The sequence below is a fragment of the Labrus bergylta genome, chromosome 14 (assembly GCF_963930695.1).
Source record: "Labrus bergylta chromosome 14, fLabBer1.1, whole genome shotgun sequence".
In the NCBI taxonomy this organism is placed as follows: domain Eukaryota; kingdom Metazoa; phylum Chordata; class Actinopteri; order Labriformes; family Labridae; genus Labrus; species Labrus bergylta.
Window position 1 is genome coordinate 9,281,558 of NC_089208.1, and position 16,182 is coordinate 9,297,739.

Below are 16,182 nucleotides of genomic sequence, written 5' to 3' on the forward strand. Positions count from 1 at the left end.
GCATGCATGTTCTGCTCCAGAGCCCTCACGGCAAATATGACAGCATATATGTTATATAATCCCAAGTTAAAAAAAACCTCATCAACCAGATCCATGTGACAGGGAAACACATGGGGATATCATTATAGAGCAAATCCAATACACTTAACTGAAAAAAGAAAAAGTCCATAGGTTGACATTTTATATTTGTTTTGAGTCAAATCTTCCCAGTTCTTCTGTTGTAGACTTTATCTTCTGTTGCTGTCTGTGGTTCAGCATGTCTGAGTAGAATTGTCTTCACTTCAGATCCCTCTACAACATTTCAGACTTTGAACCAGAGGACTTGTGGGGCAGGAGTGGGACGAGTCTGCCTACATTTTTCAGGAGAAGCCAGGGGGATGCTTTGATCAATTATAGATCAAGACATGCACGTCTGAGCCGCACAATACAAGCAGTGCATCTGTATCTTCCACACAGTCACAATTCTTACCTCGTCTACAGTCAGGAAGAAAGCGTTACAGGTAATACATGACAATGGATTTGTTTACAGCTCCTACCCAGAACATCTGGTTCTGTGTGTGAAGTATGCAGTACTATAACTATTCTATTTTCAGTCAACATTTAAATAGGATATAAAGGAGTAAATAAGTTGAATGATTACCAAACCACAACAATGCCACACATGAACAGGGTGTTTAAATTTAAAGATATACAAACACTGTGGGATTATCTTAAATGTCACTGAGGTCACAACCATTAGGGGGGGGGGGGGGGTCACACTACGGGAGGCTGGTAGCTTCTGCTCATATTAGTTAGGGATGTCAGTGATGAAACCAAGTGGTTCTATGGCACCACCCTGTGGGCTGTGGGAATATTCTCTAAATCAGACGTCACGTGAAGGACAAACGATGAAACCTACATCCTTTATTGAAAAACTCAATTCATACATGACTTGTACATACAGTCAGAGTATCATTTGTTTCATCATTCGGCAAAACAATGTTCACTCACTGTGTAGCAAAATATAAGTAGATACAGTAAAGATATGTAATAGCAAAGCCTAATAATAAGTAAAAAGATGAAATAAGGCAATAGTGATTGAATGAGGTTCAGTTACGGATGATGTTTAAGGTCACATAGAAGCTGGAGAATAATCCTAAAATAGCAGAAATGTGGAAATTGTCTAGTTTAGCATTTTGATTGGTTGGCCTGTAATTTCCCTTCTTTTTTTCCTTCCTTTCACTGTCTTAAGTTCTTATTCATTATTTTCCGATCTTCCTGTGTAGTCTTTTCCTTCCTTTTTATTCTGATCTTTGATGATATTGAAATGTATTAACCAGCATGTGAAGCAGAAAGAAGAACATGTAATCCTATTATTTTATTCTATTAACCACATTAGCGTAGTATATGAAGTTCAGTCAATGCAGAGACAGAAATGAAAACAATGTATTCTTTCATTTTCCTTACAAGCAAGACAACACTATATGTCAGGGGGGGAAATCTTGCATGTATTTTGTCTAACAGGAGTTCACTAGTGGAATTGAGAGTGGATTTACTAACTCGTGACAAACCCGTTGTGATCCACTTGTACCTTTCAGACTAATACTTCAGAAACAGCCAAAAGATGTGTTAGGTTTAGTGTGGGTTCAATATGTCACACAATGTTTGAGTTATTGGATTTAACCTGAGTAGGGATTATTCCAACATTATGTAATAAAGTATCTCTTACAATATCAACAGATTGATGATGCAACATTTTTTTCCATCAGAGTCACCGTATGCAGGGATTCAAAAATGCTGCCTTGTAAAGCAGGGCCAAGGATAAAACTCAGCGATGACTCGTGATGTACAGATTACTGATTGGATCCTGCACTAGTGGAGAGTTGCCTCTGCTTGTTTCGGGGTTTATGGTGCAGACATTACAATCATAATATCATTTAAACTTCCTCAAATTGTTCTCATCTTCACCATGTCTTTCTTTCATTGCCAGTGAATATAATACTTCAATCAACCAAAGCACTTAACTATGCCACAGAAATTCAGAAACAGACATAAATCTGTATAATTACTTATTGCTGAGAGGTTAAAATATGCTATTCATAACAGACTTATCTTAATGAAAACATCCACTTATTTATATCACAAAAAGGGGGTATTAACCATGTAAGACAAATCTTAATCCTTTGATATTTATATATTTATTATTCATAAGAGTTTATTGTAATTTGCCTTGGAAACCCCTCTCAGGAAGCAAAGAAGTCCAAACCTGAGCCCAGATGCCTTAGAAGACCCCCATCCTCACATTTATTATACAAGACTAAGAATTTACAGTGCCTGGATGTAAAGCAGGTTCGTCTCAGTCCGACCAACCAATTCCTTCAACGACAGTTTGTTAATTGCATTTAGATTACTCTCAACTATACATCCCAATGCATAGCCTACTATCAACGATAACCAAGCATCTGCTGCGAAGCTTGCCACACCCCCCTTTCGAGGAACGCCATTTTGTTGACACACAGACTTGTAATCATATTAAGCTCATTTAAAGCAGCTTTAAACCCCAACTCTGTCCAAACATGCACAATGCATGGAAAGAAAATGTGCGTATCGCCACAATAACAGCATCGTCAGAAAGCAGCGCTGTCCTGTCTATTAGAGCGCTGTGTTTGAAGTATCCGGCCACCCATTTCAACATGAAACTCGTCTCATTGACGTCACAGAGCCATCTTTGTCCACCTAATCCAAGGCGGCTGTTTATTACACCTTCTTTACTGCACGGACCCTGACAACGCCAGGCACTAGTAAATAGCCTGCAGGTTCCGCATCGCCGTAGAAATTAGGAAGAATAAAGGAAGGTGTTGTTTTTTTTTTGTAGAAGTGGGGACATATCTAAGCGAGCAGATCCTCCTGGACTGTAGAGGCAGGGAAACGCCACAATAACCAACCAAAGGGTGCCAGAGGGTAGAGAGGAGCGCAGAAGGCAATCCACATCCATCTGCCAGCCACTTAGCACACGCTAACATTTCCAGTCCGGATTTCAGCACAGCTGTCTAGCCAATACAACCAGGAACATGTAAGTACAAACACCCTTTCAAAGCTCTTTATTTCGACCGATGCCAATTTATGAGCGTGTCACAGTTTTTCTCCTGGCGACAGATAATAGCAGGATATTCGGGTTTACGCCGTCTGAATGGTTCCTGTTGTATCCCTGCCATCTAATTCTGCGGTTATTTTCTGTCTGGTGTCACGTCCCTCCGTTTGTCATTGTAATAAATTGTCGTCGAATTAGATGTTTCAGGGTAATTGACACTGTTGATATGACCCGAAGTGTTGTTTGCTAACGTGTTGGCCTAACCTTGAAGCAGACCTCGTTACAGGTTTAAATCTTATCCAACGCGTAATTAGCTGTGTTTTGACAGTGACACGACGAACCAGCTCCGTATTTACCGCACGTCTCTTTTATTTAGTCGTCTCTTGCTTTTCCACCTGGAGCCAGCACGCACACATTTTTTTTTTTTTTTCCAGTTTGGACTGGTTTGCTTTTGAGAAGGACACCAGTCTGTGTGATTACCCACAGGCTAATTAAAGCCACAAAAGGGGGAAATATCATGTAGCCTTCAATAAAAGTCCTTCGGTCCTTCATGAACATTTCTTGCCCTTGCTTTCTTGTCATTACAGAACAGGTGATGATGCCTTTTTTTTTTTTAAATAGCAAGGACATGATGTTGAACCCTGAACGCGTTGAGAGTATTCGACGAATACTCTACAGACCGTCTAATACACGATGATATTATTAGCTCTGAAGTAGGCTTAGGCCTAGTTTACGTGATATGTGCAACCTACAGCGGGGGGTGGGGATAGCCTAGCCTCCTACTGTATTTCGTCGATTGTCGTGTGAGGGCGGACAGCTATAGCCTACATCTCACCACAATTCATCATGTTTGCGTTGTCAGTGACAAATAATGAAATGTTCCTTCAAATTTCCTATTCGACTCTTTCTGTTTTAAACAAAACAATAAAGTCCCTGGGAAACGAAAGCTAAGGAAATATAGCCGTGACCGTCTCCCATCTGACAGTTTTTTTTTTTTGCATGGCAAGCAGTTAAAACGGTTAAAGAAAATGGTGCCAACTCACGACATGCCTTTAAAATGGGTGGTAACACTCCCTCTGTGGGCAATAAGTCTCATTTGTCACTAAAATCATGGCTGTCATTATAAGGAACCTTCCCCGCCCTCTATATCGCAGGCTTTTCATTGTATTCACAGGCCCCGTCGTGCTCGTCGTGAAACGTGATGTTTTTACAGGACATCGTGTAGGGCCTTGTGTATATGTGTGTGAAATGTGAAAGAGAAATGAAAGAGGTGAGTGTTGAGGGGATAGGATCCAGCTCGGTAACATCAAACAGACTGGTTTAGTGAGGCAGGGGGGGATCAGACAGTTTCAGGTCTGAGCTGCTGTGGCGCTGTCCAGTGCTGAAATGTCGCTCTCCAGTGCTCAAAGTCAGACAGCGTGCTTATTCATGACAGGGGCCACCCCAAACAGAATCCAGCTGTATTTGTGTTCTTTTACAGTTATGCAACTAGTTTAAATGGACAAAGGAGGATAGCATTTCATCTGCCGATTCACCCTTAAAATACATGTTAATTTCATAAGGGGCTCCTGAAAATCTCACAAAGACCTTTCATTTTGGTACACTGCAGGACTAGACTTTAATATGAGCTCTTTCTTGAAAAGGGTTGAGTATAGTAAGCATGTATTTAAAACCCTCTTAAGAATTGGGCTTAAAAAGATGAATGTAAAACCAGGCCAACCCAACATGATGAGTAAGTTAACATGTTAGGCCCTGAAAAGAGGGAGAAACTGATCCATGCAGTTGACTGCACAAAAACATCATCTGCAGGTTTAGACAATTATGATCAACGCGAAGGCTAAAATGTATTGCCAAGATGTCTTTGGAAAGATTCTGAGACAAGTTAAAGGGGTTTACCAGGTCAGGTTTCCCACCAGCATTACCTGTTGACTGCACCAGCCAAGATCAGATTTAAATCTAACACAGCCATCAGTGTTCACAGGATGTGGAAGCTGGTGAGAAATCTTGTCACAGCTCTAGCAGCTCTTCCTGGTTGGTGCCAGTTCAGAGGTGATGATGGCATACATTAATGCTTTGATGCGATACACCATGCTGAAAAGAAGCAGACAGTCATAAGAATAGAATAGGAGTGAGTATAAGAAAGTGAATGTCATGATCCTCCAGACACACAGTTGCTGATTCAAAGTTGAACTATTCATTAAAAATAAAACTCTATTCTGGTAATTTTTTTCCAAAAATATATATAAATGTATACATGTTTAGGACAAATAATGATAGACACCGTTACAGATTTAGCATGTTGCCTTTAGTGTTTTCTATTGGCAGTTTCCATTACGGCTGGCAGGTAGCTAGCAGGGACCACCTGCACCATCAGGCCAACTATTCAAAGGATTTGTTGTTGTTAGAGGATTAGTGAAGTGTGAGCATGTAAAGGTGACCTTTATACACAGTTTTGCCTCACATGAGTGGTGACGCTGTTACGACTAAGGTTTATTCATTAGAAGATACTACAGCCTTAGTTGTTTCTTCCATTCAGCTTTTATTATTTTTATTGATTAATCTGGATAGACAGCAATAGTGCCTACTGAATACTGAGCCTCATGAAACTACATGCAAGCATGTTAATCCTCTACGGCCTGTTTCATGTGCTCTGTATCTGCTACAACATCAAATTGAAAAACGTTTATGATTTAATCTCGAGATTTTGAACTGATTAAGGCGCACGTTATTGAAAATTAAGTGATAGCAGTCAGTAGAGATGATCATATCACATTTCAGATCATTTTTGAATAGTCTTGGTTGGCGTATGTTCATTGTTGGTTGTTTTTGTGCTTGCTGTGTGTGGTTGTAATTGTACCTACTGTCCATTCTGCATGAGTGATGATAATCAAAGTTACATTTTATCTTGATGATCTAATGATTTAATAATTCCCCTCAACAACAAAAAATTAACAAATGAATCCACAGTTAGTAGTATAGAAAAGGCTCTTTAAGGATTAAACCAAATCTGAAAAAACCCCTGATATTATTGAAAACTGGCCTATCCTAAAGGTTAAAGAATGTAACATAATTGGCCTAAATGTAAGACTATGTATCTTTATCTCTCTAATATTTAATCAAATTATTTTTTTCATGTATTACTATATGTACTATATGTCATAAGCATTATTATTAATGCATTAAGACAGGCTTTCTTGCATTACCCTTTACTGTCGTAATCTGTCTGAGCATTGTGACAACAGTCAGGTATATGGTGAAATGGATTACTTTAAATAGTCTGCCTCTTCCTTTACATTACAGGTGGTTGTGGCACAGCTCTTATATGTGGCTGTGTTCCATGGTTTTGATGCTCTAACACTAACTGTTTGTATGATATACAGATGTTCTGCAGTTTGTGTTGTGAACCTAAACCTCACACTCACAAAGGTTTTTACTTATTCTACTTATAGACAATAACAGCAGCTTGATGCAACAGGATTCACATAGAACTCTCAAAACCAAATATGAACAATACGAGAAACAAAAGTAATGTTACTGTTGGTCAAAAGCAAGTCTCTGTAAATATAATATTGATATTACCATAAACACTTGTTATATTCATGGTCACCTTTTTCCCCTCACTGCTAAAAAGCAATGGTACAGGAAAGTGTTAACATAAAGACGAGACATTCTTCATAGAGCTTTCACTTTTTAGTGGTACATGACACTGTCGCTTACACCGCCTGCCTCTCCCTGAGGTCATTATTGGCGCAGAGTGCGTCTAAAAGAATAAGTCTATGTAGGTCACAATACAACATGACATGACAGCTCTACATGACTTTTGCAGAGCCTGCAGTAGTTGAGTCTTTTTTTCTGTGATTGAAGGTAATTATCTGGACTCTTAAGTGATAACGTGTGGATTTGTTCCAAATATACAAATTAGAACTGATAACAACTCTCATTCAAATGTGAGTCGTTTTTTTTCTTTTGATGCGTCTCCAACACGTTTCTGTTATCTTATAGCTCCTAGCACTGTCCATAACTCCACGCTCATAAGTCAAAACACTGAAAGACAAATAAGTGAATAAAAAATAACAGAGTATACATAATAAAGAGTGTTCTTATGACGATACAAAGCTTAATGTCTTTGCTTTATCACATTCTTAGGGTACATAAGAATAACATTACATATCACATTGCAGAAGTGGGGCTAAGTACACATCGTAATGACCTTAGGATATGAGTTCCAACACCAATGCTGTGTGATCATTTCCTGTTGACCCCCCCCCCCTCCTTCTCTACATCTGTGATGAATGACACATGTATGTTGTATCAATATTGAATGTTTTTATTTATGTATCATTAGGTCTGCCCCAGCTGGAGCCCCTGCAGCAGAGGGAGGGAATCAGCCTCCCAACCTCACCAGCAACCGTCGTCTGCAGCAGACACAGGCACAAGTGGATGAGGTTAGTACGCGCCTACTAGCGCTTAAGTATACTCATTGGTCACTTACTGGTAACGTGGTCCTCTCGGCTTGCTTGCACACTGCACAAACTGAAAAACACAAACCATTATCAGACATGTAAATGAAACATTTTCAGACCAAATAACAACAGCTTCATCCTGTTAGACAATCACACTGAGTCATGCGGTCCTGATACACTATATTGTTCCGTGTCTCTCCCTAGGTGGTGGATATCATGCGTGTAAACGTGGATAAGGTTCTGGAGCGTGATCAGAAGCTGTCAGAACTGGACGACAGGGCTGATGCCCTGCAGGCTGGAGCCTCTCAGTTTGAGACCAGCGCTGCAAAACTCAAGAATAAATACTGGTGGAAGAATGCCAAGGTGAGGACATGCACACATGCTTAGTCTAATACTTAATATGTTTGTATGAAAGCTGCTTTAAACTGCCTCATTTAAATGCTAACCTTTCGGAATAAGTGGCCAATCACAATTGTTGATTTCTCTATATTCTTTGTCCACATGCATAATTTCTGTTTTCAGGAATATCAATATTATTTTGCCATTTTACAAATAGATTCTGCATCATTATGGTGTAACACGATGGTGATTGTACTGCCATTGCACTCATGCTGGCTTTAGTGTTTAAAAAGGGTTAGGGGTGCTGCAATTTGAAGTCAGTGAGGTGAATGTAACTGAGGATTATGCAACAGTTGACAAATGATGTGTTAGAATGAATGATTCAAAATATGAAGTGAGTGAATGTTTTGTGTGGAAGAGAAATCTAGTCTGTACTTTATCAACTTGATTTGAGCTGAGATTGCCTTTCTTTTTCATTATTTGTAAAATTGAGAATTAGTTTTACAAACAGGGTCATATACTTTCATTCATCTGTTTTTCTAACAACCTGCTATGTCTAACCTCTGACTACAGATGATGATTATCCTGGGCGTGATATGCGTGATTGTCCTCATCGTCATTATTGGTAAGATATCTATTGAACTATTTTGTGCACAAAGATTTAAAAATGTTGTCTTTTAACATAAAACAACAAAAACGTTTAACATTTTCTGTTTTATACACACAATATTTTGTATTTAATAATTTGATATTTTCTGAAAGAAAAAGATAGTTTTCTTGAAAACATATTATTTATATACACATTATAAAATATTTGTCATATTGATGTTATATAATCTTCCTGTTGAAGCATTCCTTGAAATGATCAATGAGACTTCATCACCCTTATCTCTTTTCTCCACAGTGTACTTCAGCACCTAAGAAGAGACGCTCCTACCCCAGTCTAAGCCCAACATCCTCGCTACAGAAAAAAAACCTCAAATCGATAACGAAATTAACCATGAAAAAGTGATTCTATATATCTCCCCAATTAGCCTTGGTATAACACCCCTAAACCCTTCAGGGCCCCATGGCTCCCCCACCTCCACCACCTGGCCTCTGGACCCCCTGTCAATATTTGTCCTGTGAGTGTGTGGCCCTGTCTCCTTTCTGGGTCCTCTTGGCTTTTCTAACCTGCCATAATGAGAACCAAACACTTGTGATGATGCAACAACAGAAAAGGAAACAACGATTGGCGATAATTGTTACATAACTGATATATATAGTTCTTTGTAGAGTTTTATTCTGATATATATACTGTTTTGTAGGTGTGTGTGCGTGTGTGTGTGCATTTTGTATTTTTTATTTTTTGTATTAATTTTACGTATGCTTCAGCGTTAAATACTGCCTATTAATCAGTGTGTATTGCATGTTATCATCATCTGTCTTTCCCCTGCTTACTCTCTATTTTTGGTGTAATTTTGCACATTGGAGTTAACTCCACTTTATTAAGGAAATACCCAAATGAGTATCCAGTCCATCTCTTGTCTTTTTAGACAGTTCAAAATAAGCCAGAGAACCAAAACTTGGACTTTAAAAAAAGTTGTATCAAGTTACAAAAATTGAAGCAACTATATCAACGAAACTGCCCATAACAAATCGTTAGCTCCAGATTTCTGTAACCTGATGCCATCGAAATCCAAGTTTTCTTCTTTCTAGGCTCTCGGAGAGAGTTACAGTTACTGTAACTGATCAAACATTTAAAAAAAAAAAAAAAAATTATGCATGAATTGTTCAACGTATCCCTTCAAATCTACATCCACAGACCTTTCCATCTGACCCCCAATCATCGAAGTGTCATTTCTCATTCTCCATCGACTAACTTTCATCTGTTGCGTCTTTAACTTCCACCGCTCATCTGTCTCTCAGCATGCTCGAACACCTCAATTTCTTCTGATTATTTCAATACTGCCATAGTACAGTTTGACCAATGTCTGTAGATGTTTCTTTTTTATTTCTATATTACGTAGTGTCTTATTTCGAAAACATTCCTTCATTGCAGTCTAGTGCAAATGGTCTTACCGTAGCACATTTAAATGTAAGTATCTTTAAAAAGAAAAAATATACATGCGATGAACTTGTGTAGAAAACGTCAGTCATACAAACCATAGGAAAAAAATAGTTCTAGTTAATAGCTGTAAGGGTAAGTTTTGGATAGACGGGATAAAGCTCAATCTGTCCAAATGTTTTTATTTTGTAATATAACTGATGTTATCCTACACTTACAGTATACTGTGGAGATGTCATAAGCATACAACTGTGGATACAGGCTTGTGAAAATGAAGATAAAGCGGGGCCAATGCCTATATTGACAATTAATTAATACTCATTGGCCCATTACTACATGGACACATAAAAGCCTTAGTCTTCAGTCACTTCTATTAGTTACTGTAGAACATTTCCAGTCAGAAACTCCTCACACTTGAAGTTAGTGTCGGGGGAGTGGCTGACTGCAGGGAAAAAAAAAGGAATCTGTTTAAAATGCACAAACCATCCTTGTTTTTGATGGCGCTGTCGGGCTGGTCAATAGCCTGGCCAAAGGAGATCCTTGTGCAGCAAAACCTCTCCAAATGAAGAGCACATAAAGAAAAGGGATAATTTAGCCTTATTTGCAAATCTTGAAACAGGGAAAGAGGCTAATGAGGAACAGGAAAAAAAAAATCCCAGTTGAGTTAAGTTGTGCAACTTTGGGGTAGGCTCAGATATTTAGCATGACTGAAAAAAAATTCTTCAAAAACATAGTAGCACTCTGAAGACGAGTGTTTTGCTAGCGCAGTGGTTCTGTCTCAGTGTTTCTCCCTATAGTTAAGGCCTTTTTTTCTTTTTTAAATATAATAGATTCTATTTTTTATTATAGTATATTTTTGTGTGATACAGACGGGTAAAGAGGAAGTGTGCGATCAGTACGATTCACCTCTTTACCTTCGTCTGCTGTGTTTTTTGTAATCCAGCTCTGTGCGTTATACACTGCCAAGCAACAAGGGAGAGGCTTCTATCCTTATTGTAATTTATTTCAGTGGTGCGCTCGCTGGTCTGGTCTTCAACCTACTTTTACATCCACTCCTGTGTACCCTTTGTGGCTATTTTATGAGCAGGAACGCAGTGTGACACACCTGTTTTTTAACGCTCTGAAGAATTAAAGCCTTGTACACTGAACTATAAAATGACACAAACTTAAAATCCTTTTGACTCAAATTGGTATTTTAAAAAGGAGTTTAAACTAAATTCACAGTATTTTACTTGTGAATGTGAAATCTCGGCCCTAAAATTGTTGGAGCTCAGTTATTCAATCATGTCTGGCTCTCCTGAAATAGGATTTTAAAGTTTGAAGGCAACTTGCTCTTGCTTACCGATGCCATTACTTTACAATGCTAAACTGTAAGAAGATAGGCTTTCAGATCTAACAGTAGGCTACAGTCAAAAGGAAGATATAAAGACCATGAAACCACACAATTTGAAAATAGGAGTGTGTGATGCCTTAGTAGCCTTGTCTCTTTGCAACATGACTTTTATCTTCCCCACCAGCTGAGAAGACCAACCTGCCCCCCTTAGCTAAACTCACTGCATCCTACAGTGAATATGTGTGTTTCTGTGTGTGTTCAGGTGCATCAATGTGTGTGCATGTGTGTGTTAGAATAGCTCTGTCTTGGGAATATCCCCAGTTTATCCCAACAGATTAGGCCGCTTAAATCTCAGAGTGAGGGCACGTTGTTTCCTTGACCACTGAAGTACACGAGCAGAGAGGTTACAGATCTGCCGGCTAGTTCTATTACAAAGGACCCAAACCTTAACCGACCCACATTTCCCTGATTGCCCTACATGTTTCACCTGAAATAGAACAACAATAAATTGTAAAAGATTACCAAAGACCAGATTTCCATTCTTGTGCTGCCAATTGCCATCAAAAACAAGCGGAGAGAAACAGGTTATCCAAACTATCCAAGTCTGTTTGAAATATCTTAAACCCTAATCAATCCACAATAACAGGACCTTTTTAACTACGGCACACTGTTTATACGGTGTGTCAGTTTGGCTTTTGTGTGTGCCATTCTAACATATGCAAATGAAACCAAAACATAAGGCCCCCATGCTTTGAATCTAAAATACAGCGCCCACCTGTGATCATGTGATTCCTGGTTTAAAGAGCTTCTTTGAAGGTAAAAGTTTGAGACACATGATCCTATAACTAATAATAGCACAACTCTACTTTTTTCTGTCTCCATTTAACTGCCAAGTTCCTACATGAAAAAGAAATGAACTAACTATAGCTGTTAAACATAAAGAAAACTGATGTAAAAATCTGCTTTGTTTGGTGTTGTATAATGGGGGTGTTTTGGGGGTAGGGGGTTCCTATATCCTCAGGTTTAAGGCATTGGCATTTTACCAAAACGTAAATGATGACAAAAAAGTACTTAATCAAAGTGTATGGTTTATGGTAATAGAAAATCGCAATAGGGTTACAAAAGTGGTCCTTTTAGCCATCCTGCAGGATTAAACCACACAGTGGACTGAAGTGAAATCACACTACTGATTGGGGTAGGACTTCTGTGTTATAAATCCGACCGTTGTGAGTGCTCAACCAATTTGATCACAGTAGTGAAAATGAAGTGAGTGCTCCCTCTTTCTGTTGCTTTATTGTCTGTATAAAAAGAAGTGCGCATCTATTTTAACACCGTGGCACTTTTTCTGTTGTGATTTGTTCATTTTGTTGTTGGAATGGGAACATGATTCAGAGGAGAATATTGTTTTATTGTCAACCTAAGGGAACCGTTCGGGGATCTCAATCTAACACTGCATTCAGGTTCATTTGGTGGTGATCAAAAAAATACAAGTTGCCATGAGAAAGACAGATATTAAAAACTACTGAAATCCTTGGAGTGTACAGAGTGGAGAGTTTTAACTAACGTTTACTGTCACCACCAAATGGGCTGAATGCAGTAAAAGGAGGGAACCTTTTTGAGTCCCTGAACATTCACTGGGTGGCTATAAATGTACAATATTCTGCTTTATGTATGTTTTTTTTAACCAAATATTGTGTTTTTCTTTTGCATTGATTTAGTAATAAATCCAGATGTCACATACTTGTGTGTAAGCACTGATGGAGAAAGGTTAAGCAAATGGGGAATTAATGGGGGAAAATGACTATTTTTACCTTGAGTTGTCCAAAATGCTTAGAATGAGTCTACAGTTTACACCAGATTGCTGTTTGTATCTACAAGATCTATTTTTTTTGTTTAAATCGGTTTACGCTTGAGGAAAGATTTTGATTTCTCTTTGGGACTGGGGTTTCTGGGATGAAAGCCCATATTGCCGCTGGTTGTCTGGCCTCACAGGAGGGACAAGACTGGAGGATCATTGGCAATGTGATCAGTTTTATTTGATCTTTTTCTTTCTCTTGCTTTTATTTGAATAGATTTATTGTGCTGTCATTTGGTATGGAATTAGAAATTAAACGTAATGGAGAGGAGACTGAATGGAAAACTAAAGTACATAAAATAATTGTAGTGTAAATCTATCAATGTCTTATTATATTGATGAACATCATGAAATATATGTATATTGGAAAAAACAGTACCTGTGACAACTTGTACTTTTGTGTGTGCTTCATGTGCTTTGTGGGTGTGCAACAATGGGCAGATGCAATTTTGACTGCAACTATGGGACCTTATCTGACCTGTACGAATACCTATAAATTTATTATCAATTCAAAGATACAGCTCTTTATTTAATTTATCCTAATGACATGTAAGTGTGTTTAAAATAACATGGAGACCTGGAGCCATAAAGGTGCACATTTCGACATTTATCTCTTCTAAGAGTCGTGTTTCTGCTATGCTGCCGACCAACACACACACACACACACACACACACACACACACACACACACACACACACACACACACACACACACACACACACACCTACCTACAGTCTAGTAGTGCCAATATAAGGACATGTAGGTAAAAGCAGTTTCCATACTGTATGTAATAACTAATACCTTAATTCCTGTCCTTATACAAGCTTTATTCACAGGACTATCAACATTATAGCCTACTGCTAGTCATTTTTTTAATTCACTTATCAGACGGACATCAGAGAGTAGAACACAAATCCAGTCATACACCAATGGACAGTGCGGGGTTAAGTGTCTTGCCCAAGGACACAGGACATAGCACACCTAGCACAAAAATGCTACAAAACATAGGCTAGATTATTTAGTGGTTGGAGGTTGAAGGATATCTGACACTCTCTGCAGTGTGTCTGATATTCTGTCCTGAAGTTACTAAATTAACTGTCCCTGAAACCCTGTTTCTCTATCCGGCCGAATCTCAAAAGCTGGAGCTAAAATGATTTTATCCGAAAGCCTATCGAGCTAATATCAATGGTCTGCTTTGTCTCTCTTTCATTTCAGTGACATAAATGAGTATTTTCAGGGGTTTTAAAGCCTGTCCACCACAGATAACAGATGTACAACACGAGTTACGATCACGGTGTGGTGTAATCAGAGTCATATAATCTCTTCAGTGTAATGAACCCACCTCTCTCTCTCTGTCTCTCTCTCTCTCACATACAGCGGCAGCTCCAACACTCTAGTTGTAGTTCCGGGTTTTCGCCACCCGGTGTCACCATGACAACAGTGAGCTCCCGCATGTTGATGTTAACCCACCGACAGGAAGACAAACAGCCATCTGTCGGTGTTGAGAAAGAGACGTGAGCTAATTCATAATATAGGCTTAAAACATTCAAATAACGTGAATGACTGCATTAAAACATTCCATTCTTCAAAGCCTATGTGTTTAAAATTAAATCCATGGTTATGAAGGAAAAAAATAATAATACTGAAAAACACATAACTGTTGAAAGGTGAAAATGCGAGCTAAGAATCTAAACTTCTTCAATCAACATGTAGGCCTATGCCTGCACCACACAGCTATCCGGATGGTAGGCTTTATTAGTTTTTATCTGTTAAAAGGCCTATCATAGCCTACACTAGGCTACATCACTGGTTTAGATTGGGCCTACAAATAAAGAGGGAAAAGTCTAATCTACAGTAGGTCTAACCTTTAGTCATCAGTTTCAAATGATATCACTGTAATGGCTATCCCTTTTTCATGACCTCAGTTTTTTTCCAGTTAGTCAGCCGTCTTCAACCAAGTCCGTGGAGTCCAAAATGTACGCCATGCTCGTCACTTTTGCAAATTCACAGCATCTATTGCTCAATTTCTCTTTCCACAGTGAAAAGGGCTTCACATTCCTATGAATGATTTTCTCATAAGGCTACTTGCTCTGGACTAACTTAGAGCTAAAGATGTGTCTCCTTAGCAGCTGCCATGTGAGGGCAACATAAGTGTGATCCTGGGTTTTTAATTAAAGCTTTTGTTCGGAAAAATAATCATCTGCATACTTTTACTATTAGATTTATTAGTTTAATTTCAGTGCAACATCCTGTTCATACCAGATTAAGCGCTGAGAACTTTGTATGCACAATATTACTTTTTTTCATGAAGTTTATGCAATAAAAAGCTGTTATTTCTTCTAGTCTTCCCTCTTTAAATCTTGGAAACGTACACAAGCTCTTTGAAACAACTCAGCTGTTGTTAGAAAGTAAACGGATGACATGTTGATGTTTCTTACAGTCTGGAGTCTTCCTGTTCCTGGCACCATCTCCAATTCCTTGTTGGACTTCTATAATGAAAAGCAGGATACAACAAGTTTCCAGTCAAATCTTTATATCTGTGCTTGTGATTTAATTTATTGCTTAGGTCACATGAAATCCGGCCTACTGTACTGCACTGCATAATTGAAAGATTGATCTTTTTTTATCCGGTGGAGAGGGAATATGAGAGGAGCCACAATTACAGAGGACAGAGAGGGGAACGGTTGTTATGAAATCATCAGTTATGCTCTGTCACCTTCTAAAATATATGCACACATGCACTTTCATTCTGTTTTCCGGATGTTCAGCATAGTTTCACATTCAATCATATTTTACATCTAAAGCAATTAACTTGGGTAGAATGTTTTTCTGCAATAATAGAGTTGGCTCAGAAAGGCCTGAACATGACCTAAGTGCAGGGTGCATTCAAAAACAGCCTCTCACTTTGTTAAACTTCTTGTGTGCTTGATCATTTTCCATTTTTCCCAAATTTCTCCAACCCCCCCCCCCCCCCATCATCGGTCATCTACTCCCCCGCTGCTCTTCGCATTGACTTTCTAAAGAGGAATGCATGTCCAGTCCGAGGGATCCAGATTGGATTCCCTCTAAGTGTA

General features: G+C 38.7%; 1 protein-coding gene across 1 annotated transcript; it reads left to right on the plus strand.

Annotated features, from left to right (window-relative positions):
• Positions 1 to 2,692: 2,692 nt before the first annotated feature.
• vamp2 (vesicle-associated membrane protein 2) lies at positions 2,693 to 13,717 on the plus strand. Its single transcript, XM_020643316.3, has 5 exons — positions 2,693 to 3,052; positions 7,416 to 7,515; positions 7,738 to 7,896; positions 8,446 to 8,497; positions 8,777 to 13,717. Coding segments are annotated over exons 1-5 (330 nt in total). The 5' UTR covers positions 2,693 to 3,050; the 3' UTR covers positions 8,794 to 13,717.
• Positions 13,718 to 16,182: the final 2,465 nt, after the last annotated feature.